The sequence below is a fragment of the Haliotis rubra genome, unplaced genomic scaffold (assembly GCF_003918875.1).
Source record: "Haliotis rubra isolate DU_JTF1 unplaced genomic scaffold, ASM391887v1 Scf482, whole genome shotgun sequence".
NCBI classification, from domain to species: domain Eukaryota; kingdom Metazoa; phylum Mollusca; class Gastropoda; order Lepetellida; family Haliotidae; genus Haliotis; species Haliotis rubra.
The window spans coordinates 184,534-210,882 of NW_025767171.1; the positions used below are offsets into that span (position 1 = coordinate 184,534).

A 26,349-nucleotide genomic window follows, 5' to 3' on the forward strand; every position below is an offset into this window, starting at 1 on the left:
CCAAGACAGGTGTACAGCATCAATATGTAAGGAATGGCTCTCAGACAGGTGTATAATATCAATATGACCCTGAATAATGGTTCCTTGCTATCAGTATCCAAATGGTTCCAGAATCAGAAACTGTTGGTAATGTTGGATCTCTAACCCTGGAGGCATCACTGTAGGCTTCATTCACAGGTGTGTCAAGTCTGCTGTAAGTTGACCCTAATCATTGTGGCAGATGTATGCTAAGGATGCAGTTCCTGGAAACATAGAGCATTTATCTGGGTTTTTTGTCCACTAGTCTCCCAACCTTTGGCCACCCAGGCAGTATGAAAGAGATGCCTCAAGTATTCAGTGTCTCAAATGCTTGCAGGCTGAAGTATTACCCTTCTAAGAAAAGGAAGAATGTCAGAAAAAGATAGGAAACAAGGGCAAGGAAACATGTTTATCATGAAGTCAGAATGTCTTCTGAATTTCAGATTCTGCTGGCAGAGAAAATGAGTTCCAATGAAATGCATAGCAGTTTGTTTTTATTATGTAAATACAACATTACACTACTGGAGAATAATCAGTCTTCATTTTCTGATGAAACAGATTCCAGTGGGCGTAAAAGGGAAAATAGGAGTTCAAATTCTATAAACAGATCACTGGCAATCATTGATCTCACAAGTTGTTGGTGAGGGTTAGCATGTCCTGCCATAACAGTAGCACCTGCCACTCATACAGCTGTGGTAAGTGTAATCACTGCTGTATCTCGGCAGCTGGGCTACATCACTTCCTAGGCCATGTGAGCAGCACCACATAGTGGGGGTGACTCAACATATGAACAAATGTTAGTTTTAATAATATTAAACACTATGTGCAATGAATGACCATGGACTAAACATTAAGGATCGAATTTTGTGACATTTGCTTGAATGTTTATGTTTTTTGAAAGAAAAAATTATCAGCATGGGTATGTAGTGAAATTGTAAAGATCAAACATGGCATTCAAATCCAGGATAACAGATTCTGGCAACTAAGGGACATAATATATGCACAGCAAGCTGTGACACCTCGCACCACTGGACCTCAGATACAGGTGGAAGTATTTTGAACTACAGTGAGTGAGTGAGTGAGTGAGTATGGTTTATGTTGCTTTAGCAATATTCCAGCAACATCATGGCGGAAACCCCCAGAAATGGGCTTAACACATTGTACCCTTGTGGGGAATCAACCCAGGCCTTCGTCATGACAAGCGAACGCTTTAACCACTAGGCTGCCCCACTGCCCTGAACTGTAGTGCAATGTATACTTCATAAAGAATTCATAATCTGACAGCAAGACCACATGATGCTTGGTAACGAAGAAAACTATTTGTGAATTATACATCTGTTGTAGTTAGTGTCTTCTTTCCATATATAGAAGCAACCCATTGTTGGAAGAATATCTAATTACCACATTAGCACAAAGTCCTTTGAAGTATGCTCTGTCACAAGACACAATTCTGGCATGCATTTCCAGATGTTTGGTGACCATAAAACAAAGACTGCAGTAATTCCCTTTCACATTAACTAGGGCCAATTCAAGGTATTACCTGCTATTCCAGGAAGCAGACAAAACCAATAACCCATTCTGCAGACATGGTTTGTAGCGAAATGACAAGGATGGTTGGCCTTCAACATCAATTGAGCATGGTAATAACCTGCTTCTTGTTGACATTACTTCACCTCTGGCAAACAGGAAACCAGATGCATGTTGGGTAATTGACAAGAGCAATGCTGTTGAGTTTCATTATAAGTCTTAATTTGTCATGTTTTAGCCAATATGTCCGATCCACCTTCATGTTTCCTGGTAACAAAGAGTTAGTTGAGCTGCGTCATGTACTCTCCATGTCAAGCTGGGAGGGATTGAGGACTAAATTTGCTTCTGTGTATAGTTTTGGATTATTGGGAATCTGAAATATTTATTGTTTTTTGGGAAATTAAGATAAAAAGATCATTGTCTTGGAGGTACTGAATGTCGTATCTGTGATTTGTGTCCTGTTCAATGGTTCAGTCTCTGTGTGGGTGATCAGCTGTTCTACAGAATATGATAGCTCCAAATATCAAATATCATTATTCCAAATAATATACCATGTTTGGATCATTCTTAAACAACCAATGACAAATGCTCAGGCAAATATGTATTTATCAGTTTTCTTTGATGAATGGAGCTGTCTAGTATTTTGGTACATAAGTATCATTATATTCTTAATTTCCTGTGACTTTTCCTATCCAGGGAACAAATATGACAGATTTCATCATTCATGGTTATATTCATATTACCTATAGAACAAAGCATGATCAGAGCAACATTCGTCTCTAATCATATATCACTGAGGCAGCTAATGATATATGGAAACTTTGACATACATGATTCAGAAGTCAGTACTGAGGTACAAAATAACCATCTCCATATAAGCACTCGTGATATTGAGAAAAAAAAAAGATTTATCCATGAAGTTTTTATGCCTAAACACATTTGAAATATCATATTTTGTGTCATACAAAATGTCCATCAAGCAAACCAAGAATCATATCCAGATGACGCATTGTCCAACTTCTTTTGAGAATGAAACTAATTCCAAGACATTAAACCAGAGCCCTTGAGATATAGCAATGCACATTATTCTTTTAGAGGTTCTGGCTTTTGATACACGAAACCTAAGTTGTTTGTGAAATGTCAATCATAAATAGGAAAGAAGTACATATGACAAATCCAAAGAAACATTCCTAGCTGATGCACTTTTGTTGTTTTGGAAGGAGAAAACTAGAACAATGTTTTTGGTTTTTAGAATATGTTCTACAAAGCCGAAACATTTTCTGATCAATAGAACCATGAGGTTTAGGTGCCTGTACTATAAGCAGCCAGCTTCAGTTGCGTGCCAGAGCCAATTTGGTAATACCAATGTAAGACCTTCCCCAGCAATACACAGCCCAGTTTCTGACAAGAAAGATTTAGTATCCTTTTGGTATAATTGGACAGAAACAGGAACTGAAAAAAAAATGCCTAATTTCACTTGCTTATTGACATATAAAAAAGAACAATGATGGATGAATGAAAGAGGCACATTTTTGCAGATGTAGATGAAATCGTGTTGTTGTATCATTCATCTGTTACCAGTGTGACACAAAAAAATTGTGCTCAGATGTGTTAGTTTTGTAATCCTAAGAAGCAAGGCAGAAATTGGTTTGGTATGAGATATTGTCTTCCGAAGCCACCTGCTTCCTGATCTACTGGCATGTCAACTACTTCTTCCTATATCAATTTCTATCTTTAATCAGCATGCTTACTCACTGGAACATGGAATTCAATACTTCATCAGTATTTCCCAAAACATAAAGTTTTACAGATATTTTTTAATTACTGGTATGTTTAATGAGTTGGCAGGTATTAATACAATGTTATATTTAAGATACAGAAGATCTTTCACAGCCATACAGGGGCAATGGTGAAGCCAAAATGTCAAAGCAATTGTTCATGACTGCTTTTGGCAGAGATGTCTTATGAATTTGGAAAGGGTTTTGTCACTTCTATTGTCACACCGAAAACCTGGGTTTGATCCCAATGTGTCAAAGGGGGCAGTGGGGTGGCCTAGTGGTTAAAGTATTGGCTCATCACACCAAATCGGGTTTGATTCCCCACATTGGCACAATATGTGAAGCCCATTTCTGGTGTCCCCCACCATGATATTGCTGGAATATTGCTAAAAGCGGCAAAAAACCATACTCACTCATTCACAGACGTACACAAACTAAAGACGCACGATTACCAGGAAAGCTGAAACTGGAGTATCACTAACAATGAAGTACAACAATGGGCATTTACTAATTTCATTTGTGGAACCAGATGAAGATATCTGTGTCACCCACTGACAACACATGATCTAAATACTTTAGTACTGCCACCCAGCAGGCTACGAGCGTCAGGATGAGTCTTTACTTAGGGACTCTCATCACTTCTTGTAAGTGTCGTCATAAAAACCCATGTCAGGTTGAAGTTTGTTCTTGATGCTCACCTCACACTGTAACAATCCTGAGCCTAGTGATGCAGTGTTGAGAGGTTTTTCCCATACACCACATACCAGTGTCAGTACAGATAACCGTGTCCCTGATGGTATTTTTACATAGATTTTAAGACATCATGAATTTGGGGGTGTGAGAATGCAACGCAGCCGTTGTCTGTGACCTTAAAACATATCTTTCATCAGTGTTTTTGACATCTCCAAATAACCTCTTCATTTTCTCTCAAACCATTGCTTCAATAACCATTTTTTAAAGTCATCTTTAAAACTAAAACATTCAACTAAATTAGTCTCACAGTTTTCTTTTTACCTCAAAACATCATTAACCTAGTTCTGTATCTTTTTTCAAACAGAAAATGACCTTGCCCCAGTCACTGAGACCTTTATAAATTAAAACCAATATTGCCCCTGCCCTTGAGTGTTCAAGGAAAGAACTCTTTGCCTATGTCTTTGTTTCCATTAGTTACCAAGGAGCATCCTGAACCTCCACGCCCAACAATAACCACATTAGTTACTTACTTTAGTGATGCCATCATAGAAGGCTTTGCGTGCCAGTGTTGCTGGGCCATCCACAGTGCGTCCATCATCATCTGGCCCCCAACTGGCACTATAGATGTGTATGTACTGGGGGTTCAGACTGAGAGACTGGGCTTCCACAGAGTCAGTTACATCCCCATCAAGCATACGGACACCTACAACCAAGAAACATCATCAGTACATGGGATGGTCTGCATCAATGATCCTGGGGCAAACATAGCGGTTGACATGAGTATCAGCCCCTTAGTTCAAGGACACTCAACAATGTCATCTATGAAGAATGATGACAATTTTTATGGATCTACAACTTCTTTTATTGTGAAAGGCGACGTTTCGACATGTTCATATCTATGTTTATATTTTGAAATTGGATCTTGCCAGGGAGTTACCTACTGACGTATACCCACATCCAGAAGTTATTGTGTACCAAGGGAGTTACCTACAAACGTATACCCACATCCAGAAGTTATTGTGTACCCAGGGAGTTACCTACAGACGTATACCCACATCCAGAAGTTATTGTGTACCAAGGGAGTTACCTACAGACGTATACCCACATCCAGAAGTTATTGTGTACCCAGGGAGTTACCTACAGACGTATACCCACATCCAGAAGTTACTGTGTACCCAGGGTGTTACCTACAGACGATATACCCACATCCAGAAGTTATTGTGTACCCAGGGAGTTACCTACAGACGTATACCCACATCCAGAAGTTATTGTGTACCCAGGGAGTTACTTACAGACGTATACCCACATCCAGAAGTTATTGTGTACCCCGGGAGTTACCTACAGACGTATACCCACATCCAGACGTTATTGTGTACCCAGGGTGTTACCTACAGACGTATACCCACATCCAGAAGTTATTGTGTACCCAGGGTGTTACCTACAGACGTATACCCACATCCAGAAGTTATTGTGTACCCAGGGAGTTACCTACAGACGTATACCCACATCCAGAAGTTATTGTGTACCTGGCATGTTTTTCCAGAAAGTCAGTTGGGATTATATTACATTATTTCTTCGCATTAATTTGTGTACTGAATACAAAGAATGTTCAGGTCAATGGGGTTGAACTACCATCAACTGCTGCAGTAAAAGTGTTGTATATAGCTTTAAGCATAAGATTTGGAGACTGAATGAAAGGTCACTTGGGTTGATCAACCATAGTAATACTGCTGTAAAACAACAATTGCCATTCTGACTTTGGAAGCAGACCATATACTTCTCAACTCATTGTAGCATTTCTTGGCTCAGGCCAAGTCAGCAGGACTGGCTTGCATCACGTTGGAAGGGAAGTAGAAATCAATGGATATTATGACCTTACATTACATACACCACCCACTACTCCCACAACCTCATAAAACCTTCCCTGGCTTTATTTCAGGACTGCTGATTGGCAACAAATAAACCTACTCCCTACAACACATGTAGATCACTAATGCACCTAAGGTAATGCCTGTCAGCTGGTCACAGGGAGAAGGCTTCTGTACAGGTATCACAGCACTTCCAGACTTTGTGGGTGGGCGGTGTCATGGTGTAGGTAATGAGATGGTGACACTAATTCTATACATTTGTACGTCAGACTGTAACCATTATTTTAGGCAAGCTTTGCAACTACTTGTATAACAAATGGTGTCATATTAATCTTGTGCAGATTTCCTTCCTTGGAAGAGTGGGTGTAAGTGCAATTGTGGCTAGTGGATGAGGAGGACATTGAGGGAATAGGGTAAAGAAGTAGACGGTGAAGGAGTGTTGAAGGAAGAGCCAGTATGTGAGTCAATTGTGTTTTATGCCCCAGGCAGCAATATTTCAGCTGTATCACATCATCTTGTAACTAGAGCAGTGTAAAGGCAAACCAGAGGCTGAAAGCATGATCACTATTCCATGGCCGCATCAGAGCACAGAGACTCTCACCATCAGGATTGTCACAGAGCCTGATGAGCTGGTTGTCACAGTCTTTTCTGATTATTCATAAGTCCTGGAATTGGAATTACTGGAATTGTACCAGACGCAGCTTTTAGTAGAGATTACTCATGATTGTTCTCATGTTTTGTAACATATATTTGGATAAGAGTATAACTTCTTCCTAAGATTCCATATGGGACAAGAAGCTAGAAACTGTCTGTTGAGAATCAGATTTTTGTATGATACAGCCAAGGAATAGAACCAATGACTTCCACCCTCTGTACCAATGTTCTACCCACTTTGAAACACAGGGAATGTAGGGCTGGGAAGTAGAGAAACTGGAGAGAATTGGTAGGCTGATGGTCAGAGTCAGAGATGAGTGCGTGACAGGGCTAACAGGAATATGACAGACAAAACAATGTATACACTCGGTCACACATGAGAAGCTTGACTTCAGAACACTTGTTTGGTGTCAAGGGTTGACTACAGGTAGTAGAGAGCTGGGTCCTTACCTCCGATGTTGGCCTCAAAAGCTACTCCAACACTGCACACATTGTTGTCGGCTTGTGCTGCCACCTCTCCAGCACATCTCGTGCCATGTCTGAAACATGTATATTACTTATACCAACTGTACACCAACACAAAGCACATTCAACTGACCTCTATCTTGAAGGCCTAAGCATTATGATATAGAAATTATCCGCCACATTCATATCTTGCCTACAAAAAGTAGTAAAGTATTTACTGTTACCTAATATCTCATTAACATTATACATAGGGTGGTGCTATATTGCCTTGTCCACAATGACTGTGGAATGTAGTGCGTGAGTTTAGTTTTACGCCACTTTTAGAAATATTCCAGCAATATCACGGAGTGGGACACCAGAAATGGGCTTCACGCATCATACTCATGTGGGGAATCGAACCCGGGTTTTCAGCATGATGAGTTAGAGCGAACGCTTTAACCACTAGGCTACCCCACCACCCCCTGTGGAAAATAAGACGTTTTAACATCACATCAGCATTATTTCAGCTATACAGCAACTACAGCCTTTAAAACTGAATACTTATTTAAATTAAATAAAATGCAAATCTAACTAGATGTATTCAACTTGAAATACATAAAATCAGTGTGTATAAAAAAAGGTTGAAGATCTTGCGCCCAAAGTGCCTTTTTTACCTGTTTTCATTGGAGTAGTCATATCGAGGTTGGGGGTCAGGGTCATGGCCATTGACATCATAACTGGCTCGTTCATCCTGAAGTAACAAGACAATGTATAGATATTTTGTTTATCGAAACGAAGCTATAGATAACTATATGTTGTTGCACATCATCTGATTGAGATCACCATTTAAAACAACACAAAGAAGGAAAGAGACCACTTTTTCTATGTGCAAATAAACTAGGAAATAAGAATTTGTAAGTTGAAATACATGAATGTCATTATTCAGGCCGGCATGGGAATGAATGATGTTTGGGAAACTCATTGTTTCCATCAAAAACAATTTTCAGTGTTTCCTGTCACACAAGCATTCTGACACATCATCATCATCTTCATCTTCCTAAAACAACTTACACCTGTTTTTCTCATTGTCTTACAATCAATCACTAAAACTATCATCATCATCATCATCATCATCATCATCATTGTGTTTTTTCACGAAAACGATCATCAACACAAAAACAACACAATCTGAAGATGCAATATACATGTTTACATATTGTCAAAACACATAAATATTACGCCCATGTTATGCATGTACAATTTCTCCCCTGTATCTTGCTACTTCTCTAACTTGAAGCACCATCAACTCTATACATCAAAGCATGGGCAAGGCACCCTCATGATAGCAATATTGTTTATCCTCCCTTCTTAGTCTTCATTATAAACACAACTGATTCACACTATGAAATGGGCCACCCTTAATATCAAATTATGCTCTTCAAGCCAAGGAGCAGGGTCCTGCTTGTTACGTGCTATTGGACTACGTCCCTCTCCACATAGTAAACTGATACACTGTGTGTTTATGTTGCACCAGAGTAAACCAGATTGTTACACCCAGCATTTGATGTACCTCACCTGGCTAATGAATCAAAACAAGTATTAACTTTCAGATATAGCCACACACCACTTATTAAGTTTTCTCAGTCTCGTGTATGCTGAATTCAATAGAGAAAATATTATTTTGACCCTTTGTTTGATGGCCACGAGATGTAATTATCTCAGCTTGATTTGATTCCTTGGATACAGAAACTCCACAATGTTTTAAAAAACAAGCATATATTATGTGTGTGCAAATATAAAAAATCTTAATTTTTATCAAAATTTGAGATACTGTATTAGTATGGACACATTTAAGAATAAATACATAAATTTCATTATGTTTTTTTTATTATTGCTTGCAAACTCCAGCTGTACTTAATATTACAATTCTTGTCACTCATTTCATTGATTGCCTCAAATTTAGCTTTAAAGATGAATAATCTAGAAACCAGTTCCTGTCATCAATCATACGCTGTCTATCCCAGACTGTAGATGATACATCAATTAAGTGATTTTTAATTGTGCCCTCCTGTTTATCAAAGTACCTCAAGAAGATGGATACCTCCTAGGCACTGCACTGTTCAACATAAACAATATATTGAGACCTGTCTGAGGATACTTTAAAACCATCTTTTGTCTGAAAACAACTTCAAAACAATTACAAGAGTGAATTTCACACTTTTCTCTTCCAAAACAAGACACAGTCTTACTCTGTTGTGCCAAGAGAAAAAAAAAAACTACCCTGGTAATTTCCTAGAACATAATTACCTGCCACAGAGAATCAACTCCTTTCCAACTACTTTCAACTATCAGCTTAAACTTCAAAGATGTATCCTTGTATATTTCTACATCAAAGAAGTGTTGTCACTCCAAATTGATTCTGCCAGGACTTGTAATACAAGCGAGGAAAAACCCTCCGTGACATGTTATAAATTAGCCTGCATTTGTCAGGATAATCGTAAGAAACAACCTTTAATCAATTATTACTAGAATGTCATGTTTTCTTCGCATTCTTTCATTGTAAAAATCCTCAAAAAGATCTTCTACATCCAGCAGTATTTACATCATTCTGCTGATATATGACTTGACCCTCCTGTCATTGAGCAACAGATCTTCCACGATACAGGATTTTGTCCTCAATACCTAAGCAAAGAGTGAGTGAGTGAGTTTAGTTTTAAGCCGCACTTAGCTATATTCTAGCTATATGGTCTGTAAATCATTGAGTCTGGACCAGACAATCCAGTGATCAACATTATGAGCATCATGATACGATGACATGTGTCATCCAGGTCAACAAGCCTGACCACCCGATCCCGTTAGTCAATTCTTACAACAATCATGGGGTGCTGAAGATCAGTTCTAACCCTGATCTTCACGGGTCCTAAGCAAAGCAGTAGTCCAGGAACAAGCATTGTTCTTTATTGAATTTGAAGTAATAGGTCTATTTTGTTATTCACTGGAGTCATCCATTTGTAAACAAAGATATATTTCTTCCATCTAGCAACATTTATATATTTCTGTTGATGACTTGGCCATGATTCCTACTCATTAAGTAAATCAAAAGATATTAGATAATAAAGAAATATCAAAGTTCATTTGTTATTTGACATCATGATGCTGATGAACCACTACATTTTTATTGTGATCAAAATAATGAGACATGGATGCCACTTAGCTCAACTGTAGTTCATATCTAAAGAGATAACATCTAGTTATTTTATGGGATAAACATACATAATCTCAATAATATCATGTCCCAGCTCAGATTGACTGCTGTTTGTAAGGGGCTGCTATTGATGTGTTTGATCCTGAATTCGTAAATACCAAGTTATTTTTTCACCCTAATGACAATATATCATGTGATGCATTAATTTTATCTTAATGTTATTATGAATGTTCCATACAAGCCTTTATAACCACAATCTGTGGTAGGATCTGCCACACTGGATCCACAGTAAAGGTTAATTCAATATTGACTCAGTCAACATTTTATCGTAATCTACAATCATGTTGATCATAAAGGGCAAATTGTGTTTCAAGAAACTCTGCTAGCAGCCACAGCAGTTGTTCATATACCAGTAGTCAAATGGGGTTGTGCAGCACAGATGGAACACATTATTACAAACATCATTCCTCATGGACATAGATTTATATGTTGGCATTCATATCAAGCAGTTTTCATCCTTCAAAGATTATTTAATTTTCTCTCAATAAATTATTATTCCTAAATGAAGATACAAGCTGGATTCATAATCTTTTAACATTCTTTAAAGACAATTTTCATTGAAATATAGTTGTACAACAAATACTGGCAGATTTGAATGAAGTAACAGTCAAACAAAGTAATAATCACAGCAAGATTTGATTTCCGAATGAACTCTAGTGAGCTACGTGATACCAATGAAGAATGTTCCATGATTGCTTTACTCTGTGGCAGCAGTACTCTTCAGGAAAACCATTCTGGTAAGGTGAGTAAACAATTTCAACAGGTGATACAGGAGATCCCCACGTACACCTGTCCACCCCATGTCTGGAGTTAACCAGCCACTTTCACTTTCAGCTTGATCATCCACTGTAGTGACACTTCACAAATAATAGATGCTCATGTGTTTTTTCTCAGACATAATTTGTAACTTGGGCATCTTGTTACCATGCAAAGAAATTAACATAGGCACAAGGATTAATCAAGATGGGTACTTGGTACAAGCCTGAGATATTGTCAATGTAGAAGTTTAACTTCCATCTTTGTATACCCACTATGATCTACAACTGTAAGCTGATTAGCAGAATTATAATAATGACTGGCTGCCATGCAATTGATGTGTACATAGAAAATCAACAATGTTGACATGGAACATTATGACCATCAGACACAGGGCTTTTATCCCATCTGCAGTAAAGTCCAAGGATCAGTGGAGAACGGAACTGGCACCGAATTAATGCGATTCCTGAACTGCTGAACACCAGTCCTATCTCACACATGGCCAGACAACAAATTACAGATATCTGGCACTGGGTGTGAGGTGATGTAGTAAATATCATACAATGAATTTAGCGTTTAACTGAACATATTTTACGAATATGGAAAGGGTTTCTTAAGATTTGTGTATGAGTATTTTTGCTGAACCCCACACCTAGCAATATCTAGCTACATGATGACAGATTGTAAATAATTGTGTCTTGAGCACAAAAAAAACACAGTCATTGATATTATGAACAATAATCTTCACCAACAGGGTAGGATGACACAGTTACCTAGTTATCCTGACAATAATCTTCACCAACAGGGTAGGATGACACAGTTACCCAGTTATCCTGACAATAATCTTCACCAACAGGGTAGGATGACACAGTTACCCAGTTATCCTGACAATAATCTTCACCAACAGGGTAGGATGACACAGTTACCCAGTTATCCTGACAATAATCTTCACCAACAGGGTAGGACGACACAGTTACCCAGTTATCCTGACAATAATCTTCACCAACAGGGTAGGACGACACAGTTACCCAGTTATCCTGACAATAAAACCCATTAAGCCACCAGCAAAGATTGCCAAGGATTCTAACCCAGAATGCTCATGGATATATGGCACTGAGGTTCAAGATGAAAATGGCCTTAAGCACATGATTGACAACAGAGGGTGTATCTGGCCAGAGCAGAAGAAAGTTGGTAAACTCTTCACACTGATATTGTAGCAACAAGCTGTCAGAAGTCTAACCACACCCCTATTAAGCCTCCTTATCAGTTGTGGAAGCATCTGACAGTTTATATTTGTCTTTAGTGTCAGTATTCTACAATTCCATACCATCACAAGGTGGAACGAGGAGATGGACAACCTACATGATACTAATTGCCTGTCAACTAGTTGAAACTGAAAATATTACTATGTTATATCTACCTAGGGAGGTGGATATACAAAACAAACAACATATTTCCCAAAACAAAACTACTTCATGTGTTTTTACCTATTGCCAACATATATGTTTTACTGTAGATTAAGTGAGTGTCAGGACATTCCCTGTTTGCGAACACCTGGTGTCATCACGGACTTTCAGTGACTCATTCATATACGTTTGACACCTTTTTTGCCAAATCTGTTTCTTGGATACTTGAAACTGGTTGTCGTCTGTCTTGACTTCTGACATAAAGTGGGACTATTCTAAAACTTCTGACATAAAGTGGGACTATTCTAAAACTTCTGACATAAAGTGGGACTATTCTAAAACACAAACTTGCAATAAATCCAGTGTTCTTAGCCATGTTCTTGGTTTTTCAGTAAATTCAATTTTGGATGTAAACAGTTTACAGAACTTGTTGAGAGTTTCAAACAGATATTATCTACCCAAGTACAATGGCCAAAGAGATCTAAAACTCACAAAAAAATAAAACTTGTTTTCACTTCATCTGATGCAGCTGCCAGGCATATCAGCACTGTGTTGTTCATAATGTGTCCCCTGTTGTGTTTTATGGGTATCTAATCTTCACAAGAAAACAGTGGCTACTCTTTCCATTATCCCGAGGCCATGCAAGTGCATGTATATCTTCACTATAGCACTGTGATGCTGTCCGATGGGTGATTCCATAACCTTATTGCAAGATACTACATCATTTCTGACACACAAAACTAAAGCTATTATTTTTTCTACATATAAGTGACAGTAAGTCATCAGAAAAATTCATTCTTTTCTTATATTACCAGATTGAGCTGTATACTAGTGTACAAATTTGTGAAGACACTCACCCTGGTACAAACCCAACACTGTGGAGACAGCTTAGACTAACATCTAGTCTCTGATATGAACATATTTTACAGAAAAATACTGTTTATAAAAAAATATTCATAAAACATAATGAAAAGGAGCCTGAAACCGTGGAAATCTAGTCTTGACTCATATTCTAGACTTGCATGGGCTTTCTTGGATATATTTCCTTCAGGGTCTGTATGACAAACCAAAGACAGCACTGATCTCATGCATATGCATGGGCATTTGTCAAACAGATGCTGATGATATTGGTCTCTGAATCTCCCATCACAATCTGGCTCCTTGTCAGTTTAAAATGAGTTATTTGTTTCTATTAAAATTATATATTTTCCGAGATGAAGCATCAGTTTAGGGATAGACTTGCATCTGCTCATCATGGTAAAACCCTAGTACCGATTCCCTACAGCACCATGTGTGAAGACAATTTCTAGTGTCTCCTGCTGTGACACTGGAGTGTTGCTAAAGGAAGATTTAAACCACATTCACGCACTCGTTTATTCCTGTTATTGATTAAAATGGTTATTTCCCCAGCGGTCCAGAATATATCCTAACCTTCAAAGTTTTCATAATGCGCCAATCACATTGACTTTTTCACCTCCCTCAGGTATGATGAAGCAACTGCTTCCAGCATCATTTGATAGCACAGTTAGGTTAAACAGTCCAATTACAATGGATTTAGAGATTGTTTAAAGTGCCAAGGCTATAATCCGGTCACTCCTTCAGGCAAGAGACAGACAGGCGTGAAGAAGATGAGTTCTGGTGGCATCTGTAGATAAGCTGCAGATGGTAGCACCACCTACAGAGCTTCAGGTCATGCTGGTGGAGATAAGCTAGGGACATTTGATGTCTCCTGAAGCACACAATCAGCAGTGCAGATAAAACACTTCAACGTTCTGACCATTAGATGTGTTTATATCAACCTGAAACCTGCGTAAACTGTGATTGTAAGGCAATATGGTCATTCTGGTTATCTGTTTCAATCAGATAGGAAAGCATGTTTGGTTGTTTCTAAATGTTTAATGTCCACGTGTTTCTGCTGAAGCTGCATCTTCAAGTGACAGTCTACTACTTGTGTGATTGTTTTCTGAAGTGGGTTTGTGTAGACAAAGCTATCAGTGTGGCATCACCTCTGGAAGCAAATAAAATCTTCAACAGTTAAAATCACTTTAGTTGGACCCATTAAAGTCACATTGAGATACGTTATATCCTGACGTCCAAGTTTTTACATCCTTGTATCTAAGTTTTTCGGTTCCTGTTTAAACCATGCAGTGATTCAACTTGCAAGTATCAATCCCAGACCTTCATACTCCATCACATGACAAATCTTTCTTTTGACATGAATGTTCTCTCAATATCTACTTGTATGTAGCAAACATATGTGGTCTGAAATCTATTTCCTGTGAATATCTGTGAATATCTCTAATGTCAGAAAAGGTTCTTGCATCAGCAAACAGCATGTGTGATTGACAGTTACATCTGCCCATGTTGGACAGTGTATTCCTACATTTAAACACTAATATTTGTCTTTCTGATGATATCCGTACATCTATTAATTCATTGTTCATTACAAACGGAGTATTTCCAATGTGATTTTAAATTTTTACTCATTGGCTCAAGAGTTTATTCAGAACTATGTATATACCATATTCTTATGTGTGATATCAGATTTAGCTCCATACATTATTCGTTGTATCAGCAACTCTTTATTGCTTTCACTATGATTACCCAAAACATCTCGTCATGACCATTTTTGTCATTTTTATCTAACAGCTAAATTCAATTTCATGCTTCCATGACTCAACACAGACTGTCAGTTTTTGATAAGGCACAACATGTATATCTATTAACAATGTTCACTTAATCTCTGGTATAAATTCATAACATTCATATTACTGAAACTAAATAGAATTGATAACGAAAATGGGAGCGTTGGAAGGATGGGGAGTGCTACATACATGCTGTTGCTGATGACTTGTGAGATGCTGTGATTGTAAACCAATACCAGAGTGTGACTCAGTAAAGTTGCTTGAAAATCAAGTAGGTCATGTCCAGAAATGTACATAAATAATCATGATAAAATACTTGTCACTTAAAGAATATCTATTTCTCAGTCAAAACATTTGCAAGTGTTAGGATTAATTAAGCCAACATCATTTTAAACAAATTCATTCAGATGTACGCACACTAGGCACAAACATGATGTTCCTGTGCAATCTACAAATTGGATGGTTCATGGCACATTAGTCCTGCACATGATGGTGTTTCTATATATTCTTGTTTTACTGTAGTCCAATGGTACATGTGTTCACCAGCATGCCTCCAAGGACAGGGATTGATTCCAGGAGTTTCTACGCTTTAATTCCAGACATAATATGAATTGCCATTGAAGTATAAGTCTAAATTGTTTAGATATATTTTGCAAACCAACTTATTAAACTAATATGGCCAAACAACAAAAGCACTATTAGCCTGCATCAACCATCCACTGTGAAACAGCTGCAACATGGCGTTACTTCCTGACACAGTGGCCATTATCGTGTGCAGCTTTCTTCCCAATAACTGGAACAGCAGTAAGGCGGCCACAAGAGGAATAATTCATGTGACCACTTCACACACACACCACAAAACCATTTCCATTCTGTCACCTTGCCAAGATGCCGGTTTTAGCCCAGATATTGGTCTGTGACATGTCTTCCTTCCAACCTTTGCCAAGCCAGCACCTGATACTATCCCAATCATGGGGCTTGACCCCTCCTTACCCTCCCTGACCCCCACACATCAATGAACCTGTCCACATACATCCAGATAAATCCCTTTGACCTTGGGAAAGCAATCATTGGGAGACAGGAATAGTGCAGAGTTCAGATTCCTGTCCATGGTTGGGATGGGGAGTGGTGACCACTGTCTAGCTGTCTATAGTACTCCACGGTTAGTTACTCTCAGACCTTGTCTGTCTCACAGTCCCTGAAACACATTATTTTCCCTTTCACCCAGCCGTTTCTGCAATGCTAATGCAATCGATGATGTAAGTCTCAATTTTCCTCATTTTCTGGAGCTAATATTCAATTCAAATGAGTTGGTTCTGTCAATATTATGTTTATTCAGACACTTAGCACTAGTCTACTCCAAAGCTAAACATTCCCATGTTATTGTCTAAACCAGGCATTCTGTCCAAATTTGATGGGGAAGTAGTTGCACTCTATAATTTTATAATATTTAATTATGAGATCCATAACATTCTGACTTCTAAAACATACATAGAGAATACTACACAAGGTCTCATAACATACGAATTATACGAAACGAGCTTTCACTCGATCAGATACCATAGGAAGGTCACGAGTTTCGTATAATTTGTATGTTATGAGACCGAGTGTGGTATTTTATTTATTACCCACGTCTTATATGCTTTAAATTGACAAAATAGCGTATTTTTGTAATTTTTGTGGTTTCAAACCGAAACCGGTTTCATAAAGAGGTTGCGGAAGAATGTTGTTCTGTAGTACACTTTTTGCATGACGTCACACTGTAATGACGTCACTACGCCTTGCTCGTCTGCCCCCATGGTAACCGACATCACGATGTATGTCAGTTGTCATCGCCTCGTACAGCCTCGTACATTAAACAACTCCATAGCACCCCGTTTTATAGTTTGCAGTTGCTTCACTCGGCTAACATCACTGGTGGAAACTTTGCATTTATGTTTTTCGACGCATATAATGTCTCAGTTCGACTCCCAATTAAACAGCGATACAGCAACGTTCGCAATGGTTACATTCCCACAATGCATTTAAGTTGCAGAATGAATGAATTTACGTGTTTGTTAAGAATGAAACAGTAGTTCTGTCACAACGTGACCTAATTGAGAGGTCATCGGTTATCCAATCAAATCGTTAGAATCTCAGGTCAAGTCGTTACGACACAGGTCAACGCGATATGCAACTACCCATACGTTGACCACGTGGGTTGACCCAGAGAGGGTTATTCTTCCAGGAACACATGACTCTTTGACTAGATCTACAGTCAGATACCATATCTTTTATATGTTTCTGTCCCAATGTATACATGTATATCTGAAATGTTCTGATATTTGTCACAAGTCAGTTTTTATCAACAACTTGTTTATCTTAACAAAATACTAAACCTTATTATACATACAGGTACAACAGTCCTAAATCTTGCAGTTCCTCCAGTGAATCAACAAAAGAAAGTCCATAGAGTTAGACACATACAATGCATGCTAGAACAGTTATATGTCAGGCATACAAATGAACTCATTGATGTAGTTAAGTACATATACTTTTCAACAGGTCTCTCATTGTTTATTATTTGTATTCCAATCTTTTCTGTAAATATTGGGCATTTGGGCCAATCAAGACTTTGACCTATTGTAGAAGTGATGGAGTCCTTTTTTGTTCATTTTTCTTTTGAAAGTGTTGGAAATTCCAGGCAAACAAATGTTTCACAGCTAAATATGTTTTAAGTTAAAAAATAACGGTAAGATTACTGGCAAGTATTCCTCTGACTAATCATAAAGTTGAATATTTTCATTACTATTGTGTAGAGCATATCGAACACGGTAATGTGAAGAGCAGTTCCTTTTCACATAATCTGTTAAACAACTTCAAAACCCTGATGCATAATTTTCACAGATTTGAATTCTAAACTTCCAAGATTGGACTCTTAAACCTTTTTTTCACATTTGTGAATTTGGGCGAATGAACTGTTGCTCTCTTTTGATGATGCATCATTGAAACTGATATCCTCAAGGTAATTCTAATGATACTAAATTTCTGTGTATCTTCTAAGCTTTATTGATATTGCAAAAAGTCAAGTAATTCCTTTACCTCATCAAATTCTAAAGCAATTCACATCTTTCTCTTAAAGCAAATTTCATTTAATCAGCACTGAAGAAACCAAACACTGTGTGATCCTAAAATCAATTTTATCCTTTCCAGGCAAGCAAATGTTTTAACACATGACATGCTGTAAAGGACATGATGGTCTTCACCTGAAATCTACCAAGTGATCTTTTTGCTGAAGAAGGCATGCATTTTAATTAAATTTCACAGTGAACACTGTCAATTTTCAAAAAGTCCAACTGTTAATAGGAAAACCTGGGCTGATGTTGCATCCTCTTTGGTATCTTTCATCCACAACAGCAATTATGTCAAGTGCCAGGCACCAGAAGCAAGCCACTGCCTCAAGCCTCCCTGACATGGTGGCTACAAATGAAGAACATGTTGATGAGCCCACCACAAAAAACTATCTGCAGGAGGACCTGGCTATCACTTACAGAGGGCAAGTGTGTTTGAGGGAGAAGGTTGTAAAACTGTGCACTCTGTCACCCTGATAGCTTGGAGGTGTTTATTCTACCACCAGCAGACGGCAGCCTGGAGTAGACAGCTTGTAGCAGACGCCACTGTTCTGCGATTGTAAACTACAGACAATTTCAAACAGGTGGCAGACAATGATCCTACTTTACATGATAGAGACATGTTACATAACATACAACTCCATGAAAGACAGTGGGAAATGCTGGTAACCTTTGCATTTTGATTTGGTGAGTTGGGGGTATATCACATATCATGGTTGAGCAAGTTGGATGAAGGAGAATGGCTTGAAGTGATGCAGATCCTACAAGTTTAAGAAATTGGTGAAATGTGTATGGTTTGACAAACCTCGCAACATAATCTGTGAGAGTGAGTGAGTATATCGCTTTTAGCAATATTCCAGCAATATCATGGCGGGGGACACAAGAAATGGGCTTTACACATTGTACCCATGTGGGGACTCAAAGCCAGATCTTCTGCATGACGAGCAAATGCTTTAACCACTTGGCTACCTCACCGCACCCTAATCTGCTAGAACTGGGATTTGAATAACAATTGGTTTCCATCATGGTAAAGGGATGCAACTCTGCATAGTGAGCTACAGCATCTTAAACATCCATGGCCACTTTTTGTTTTTGTTCCAAAGTGTGATTAACAAATTTTAAAAGTTACTTTTGGAAAGTTTGTCAGGTATTTGTTAAAATAATTTGGATCTGTTAGTGCTGAAGAAAATTACTCACTGATGTATTACCCCAGTACATGGCTAATATGATGTCTGGTGTACATCTTAACAGATCAAATAAGTCTACCAGAAGTGTCACATTTGTAGATGAAGACAAGAGATAGACACACCAGTCAGAACTCCTACCATCATCAGAATGTCAAGGACAGTCTCAGAAAGTGCCTGGCCTATCACAGATGGGATCAACAGAAGTCATGCTACACCAAAAGTCAATTGGCAGCTAGTTTCGTTATGAAGTCTTGTACAATGAGGGTGTAACCGAGGACAGCAAATCACCTGGGCTTGTGTCCTGTAATGTTCTGTGGACATCATGGCAACAATGAAGTGTGTAATGACCTTCCTTCCTTATCTCCTGGAGTTCAGCTTCTTATAGAACTCATAAACCACTCCCATGGCTTGCTGGGTAATAAGAGCTGAGGTCTCAAGAGCTCATCAAAGAGCTCCATGTAACTGCAGGATCCATTCCTTCACTACCAGGAAGTTGGGGGATCACACCAACTGTATGGTCAGCAGGTGCCCAAAGCTCACAATAAACTATCTGCCACAGAATTAATGAGTGATCTGGTTTGCAAACTGTGTTGATCTGAAACCCTTGCCAGTATCCTAAACATTTTAGAAGAAGAAGTCATGTTCCTCTTAGAGTTTAAATATGGTACTTTTAAGGCATATCCAGCGACCTGATGAATATCTCAGTTCCTTGTTGCGTTACTATCTTCTACGATCTTCTGCACTCCTTCCAGTGACCTTCTGATTTAAGTAGATTGAGAACACAACGGTAAATTTAGACATTTATATGAAGATATTTTGTGGGCAGGTAAGTTTTGGTCAGGGCTGGCAAGTTTTACATCTAACCAGCCCTTTGGTCTGGCTGCAATTTTTGGGAGTTTCATACCCTGTATAAACGTAGTTGTCACATAGAATGTGAAGCCAAACAATCTAAAACACTGATGTTGGCAATCCCAGAAATACCATGAAAATAGACTAATGTTTAGTCTCTGGATATACATTATTTTGATAGTAACATTTAAATTGAAAAGGAGCCCCAGTGAGATGGGAAATTCGACGGAAATCTAGACTTGCTTCATTTAGGCTAGGCACTAGAGAAAATAATGTGGTTCATGGACTGTGAGACAGACCACCACATACTGCAATCTTAAATACGGCTGGGCAATACTGGACACATTACCAACAGACAAGACACATATTAACACATGAATTTTCATCAGCATCAAACTGGACACATTACCAACAGACAAGACACATATTAACACATGAATTTTCATCAGCATCAAACTGGACACATTACCAACAGACAAGACACATATTAACACATGAATTTTCATCAGCATCAAACTGGACACATTACCAACAGACAAGACACATATTAACACATGAATTTTCATCAGCATCAAACTGGACATCAGCATCAAACTGGACACATTACCAACAGACAAGACACATACCAACAGATTAGACACATATTGAATTTTCATCAGCATCAAACTGGACACATTACCAACAGACAAGACACATATTAACACATGAATTTTCATCAGCATCAAACTGGACACATTACCAACAGACAAGACACATATTAACACATGAATTTTCATCAGCATCAAACTGGACACATTACCAACAGACAAGACACATATTAACACATGAATTTTCATCAGCATCAAACTGGACACATTACCAACAGGGACACATATTAACACATGAATTTTCATCAGCATCAAACTGGACACATTACCAACAGACAAGACACATATTAACACATGAATTTTCATCAGCATCAAACTGGACACATTACCAACAGACAAGACACATATTAACACATGAATTTTCATCAGCATCAAACTGGACACATTACCAACAGACAAGACACATATTAACACATGAATTTTCATCAGCATCAAACTGGACACATTACCAACAGACAAGACACATATTAACACATGAATTTTCATCAGCATCAAACTGGACACATTACCAACAGACAAGACACATATTAACACATGAATTTTCATCAGCATCAAACTGGACACATTACCAACAGACAAGACACATATTAACACATGAATTTTCATCAGCATCAAACTGGACACATTACCAACAGACAAGACACATATTAACACATGAATTTTCATCAGCATCAAACTGGACACATTACCAACAGACAAGACACATATTAACACATGAATTTTCATCAGCATCAAACTGGACACATTACCAACAGACAAGACACATATTAACACATGAATTTTCATCAGCATCAAACTGGACACATTACCAACAGACAAGACACATATTAACACATGAATTTTCATCAGCATCAAACTGGACACATTACCAACAGACAAGACACATATTAACACATGAATTTTCATCAGCATCAAACTGGACACATTACCAACAGACAAGACACATATTAACACATGAATTTTCATCAGCATCAAACTGGACACATTACCAACAGACAAGACACATATTAACACATGAATTTTCATCAGCATCAAACTGGACACATTACCAACAGACAAGACACATATTAACACATGAATTTTCATCAGCATCAAACTGGACACATTACCAACAGACAAGACACATATTAACACATGAATTTTCATCAGCATCAAACAATCAGTCACTCATGGTATCTATCTGTGTCTATCTGTGTCTATCTGTGTCTATCTGAACCTGACTACACCAATATTTTGGGTATGTAATAAGAAACTGCCATTATCTCATATCATGCCACACACTGTAGTTTTGCAAGCATTACATTAATTTTTGAGCTAATTTCAAACACATCCTCATTTAATTCATCTATACTCTCCTCCTCATATAACACACAAACACACCTCCTTGTTGCCATGACAATATAAATAATTTGTCATTATTCCAGACCTGAATCAAGTCTATGTAAAGGAAATTGAGTCACTGATATCACAACTCGGCAGATGGTGGAAGAAGCCTTGGAAATATTTCAGGTTTTGATTAATTATGATATGAATATTTTATGGCTGTTTCAGTTACTTTTGTCCATTGTGATATCTAAACACGACCTTAAATAGAAACAGGCAGACATTCCTCTGTTTCTCATAACCACCCTCCTTCACTGACATCTCTGCAGTCGGATGGTGAAAAAGGTGTATTGCCCTATTCACCTAGAAAACATGGACATAACACACCTCATATTGGTCGATATTGTCTTCTAAAAAAAGATGACAGGAAGCCTCATATCACATGGTGTTGGTATTTGTCCTGCTTGGCTGGGTGAGAATGTGTGTTTCCATAGTTATCTTTGACTGTTGATGCAAACCGTGACGCAAACATGTTCCTGATTAGCCAGCTCTCCACCTATCACCACTTATCCTGTTGGGAAATATACCAACATATCCACACTGTACAGCATGGCAAAGCCCACCGACATTAGCCATACTTCTGGGACAACCTGTCATTGCATGAGAGCTTATGCCCATGGATTACCTTGAGAGATGAGAAAAGAAAGACATATATTTACATACCAAGAGACAGTTATATAAAAAAAATCATGATAATAGAAAACATTTTTTCAGGAATCATAAATCAATATATGTCTAAAATAGATATGGCTCTGTTCACCCAGCAGTGAATGGGTACCTGGTAGGAAGTGATGGCAATGTGACTGCTAACCTTCTAGGGCATCAAAAGCTGTTCTGGTTGTATATTCCTCAGGGAGCTGAGTGTATATGAGTATTGATATATTAGTATAGTTGTATGTAAGTATTGGTGTATCAGTATATACAGGTACTGTTGTGCTGGTGAATACGAGTATTGATATACTAGTATAGTTGTATGCAAGTATTGGTGTATCAGTATATACAGGTACTGGTGTGCTGGTGTATACGAGTATTGATATACTAGTATAGTTGTATGCAAGTATTGATGTATCAGTATATACAGGTACTGGTGTGCTGGTGTATACAAGTATTGATATACTAGTAAAGTTGTATGCAAGTATTGGTGTATCAGTATATACAGGTAATATTGTGCTGGTGTATACGAGTATTGATATATTAGTATAGTTGTATGCAAGTATTGGTGTATCAGTATATACAGGTACTGTTGTGCTGGTGTATACGAGTATTGATATACTAGTATAGTTGTATGCAAGTATTGGTGTATCAGTATATACAGGTACTATTGATATACTAGTATAGTTGTACTGGTGTATACGAGTATTGATATACTAGTATAGTTGTATGCAAGTATTGGTGTATCAGTATATACAGGTACTGTTGTGCTGGTCTATATGAGCTAACACTTCAACCAGCCAGTGATATTTAATGTGGCCTATTTGCTGCACTGAATGGATCTGTCAGTGACACTGTGAATGTCCTGCTATGACGAGACATCAACTAATGGCTGGGAGCTCAAATGAGTACCTTGGTTGATGACATGTCAGTTTCTGACATTTTCTGACAACTTAATGAGTGGGTTTCATGTTTAGGGGTTCGTGGTCAATGTGAAAATTTGATACTTGAATGGTAATTGGGGTCAGAGGAACACCTACGAAGGGAAATGACTAACATTTTGTATCATCACAGCTACAATTATTTTGAACTTCCAACCCTCTACATGATTGAATGCTGAAGTGAACTTCGTCCAGTACCAAACTCTGTCCCCAATTTATATTTGTAAAGGAGGAAATGACTGGAGATGAAGTTGAACTATGGCAGGTCATCATGACTGACATTTTGAAGTGATACAGTGCACAGTGACTTCAACTGATTGGGAGAGATAGCCCAGTGAGTGAGTGAGTGAGTTTATCTCTGTTAGAAGACATATCACACAATGTTGGATGAAAACCTAAAATTGCAACTTTCAAAAAATCCACAATTTTGGTATGGAAAACAACAAGTCAAGGATCAAAATAGGTGAAATCTTAATTGCATCATCTGATTCTGGCACACGTAAGGGAAACAACTCTGTACAGCAAGCACCTAGGCATGATGGATACATCTGACTACAGTAACACCTGCAGGGGACATTATGAACCCTGTTCAGCTTATTCTGGTGTGATGTGTACATAAATGGTAGGTTATTCCTGTTTTATTCCTTAGTACAACTTTTCTCTTCGTTGGGTGACAGACTGGGTCCTTGGAATCAGGGCAGAATGCACAGACAGCACCACAGACTCCAGACTTTGCTTCCACCATTTGCAGCAACCTGTGGAGCTTCTTTATCAGTGAACCACATGAAATATCTAATTCTGTTTTGGGCAAATCTTAATGGCACTGCTAAGGGTGCTCACTAACGTCAGTTGCATCAGCTATCAGATGAGGTCGTGGGCAGCAAATACGTTAACTATTCTGACAAGTCCTCACTCAGGTACACCCAGCAGAGAAAGTATGAACATGAAAAAACTTTAAAATCATTACATTTTTACTGATTCTGTAATGACGAAGATGAACTTTATGTCCAAATTCTTCTCTTATACTTCCACCTTTTTCACGAACGGTTTGGTATATATCTAACATCTCTCATATCTGTAAGAAAAATGACCTGATGACCTGTCAATAGATCAGCAGTGGCGTACTATGGACATCAAGAATGGGCTTTGCATATTGCAGATGTTGTAGGAACCTTCAGCAGATATAGGCATTTACTGGACGTAATTCCTGTATGCTGAAAGTGCAGAAAGTAGGCAGAGTGCATCCTCTGGGACGCAGAAAACTTCTAAATGCATAATAACAAGTAGAAGCATGTACAGTGGAATGCTTTACGATCTTCTCGCACCAGCACTTACCGAATCTTTTCAGTTGGAGAACTTTAGATATATAGGACTCCAGGGGGTTGATGAAAAGAAGGTGATGCAGACAGATACACACACACACACACACACACACACACACACACATACACACACACACACACACACACACACACACACACACGCACGCACACACACACACACACACACGCACACACACACACACACACACACACACACACACACACAGGGTGAAATCATTCATTTTCGTGTTCCCTTATTCATTATTTTATCTCAAATAAGAACCATATGGTTCAGTCCAAGGCTTGACATGAAATTAAATATTCTTCCATAGGACTGATGCTAATCTGATACATCTTGTCAGTCATCAGATACTGTTGAAATGCTCTGCCTCCATCCTGGAACCAAACTTCCATCTCTTTACCCATGAGGTTCTTCCATATACCTTTCAACACCATTGTATATATTTTATTTTGGCAATTCTGAGTGATGGGAGACGGTTGCATATTCATAACATTTTCATGCACATGCTGTACAGGTTTTAGCTTAACTTCATCAGGCAGAAAATCAATTACACCCCGGATAAAGTTCCCCTTTCCAATTTCCTCCTTTTTAGAGCATCTATCTATGTCAAGGTCATATGTTGTTCTTAACAAGAAATGCAAATCAAGTTTGACATCTGAATTCTTCAATAATACACAGCCAGGCAAGGGAAGTTTATCAGCTGCATTGAAGTGTGAGATTGTGACAGTCTCCATCCCAAAACAATAATGGTGAAGACGCATGGTGCAGTGAAAGAGGCGCAGCATGACTTGAGTGATGATGCCACAATTAGTCATCATACAAGACTTCATACAACTGTACAAATGAGTAAACACTGTTAGAGGGCCTGTGCTACACTCTGGGGGAATGTTTGTATGAAATGGCCTAGTAATGATTTGTAATTCTGCCATGGCCGCCAGACAAGCACCAAATCAATAATCAGAGTGCCGAAATGGTTACCAAGGAATTTGGTTTCTAACATCCCAAATATTGGAGTTCCAGCTTCCCAATTTCAAATATTGGAATTTCACTTGTACCATTTAAACATGGTTCCGAATCGCGTATTTCAAATATTGATACTTAACAGCTAGGGCAAAGGTAGGGCTTGCTCGTAATGACTGCTGACAAACTGCGGGTAATTTGGTAATGGGATAAATAGTGATTT

General features: G+C 38.3%; 1 protein-coding gene across 2 annotated transcripts in view; it reads right to left on the reverse strand.

The window, feature by feature from the left end:
* LOC124291131 (furin-1-like) overlaps positions 1-26,349 on the reverse strand; it is a 226,591-nt gene that overhangs the window by 54,433 nt on the left and 145,809 nt on the right. For both annotated transcript variants that reach the window (XM_046728038.1, XM_046728037.1), the window contains exons 5-7: positions 7,657-7,733; positions 6,989-7,077; positions 4,547-4,719 (exon numbers count right to left, since the gene is read on the reverse strand). In XM_046728038.1, coding sequence (XP_046583994.1) covers positions 4,547-4,719; positions 6,989-7,077; positions 7,657-7,733 — 339 coding nt within the window. The remainder of the gene's footprint in view (positions 1-4,546; positions 4,720-6,988; positions 7,078-7,656; positions 7,734-26,349) is intronic.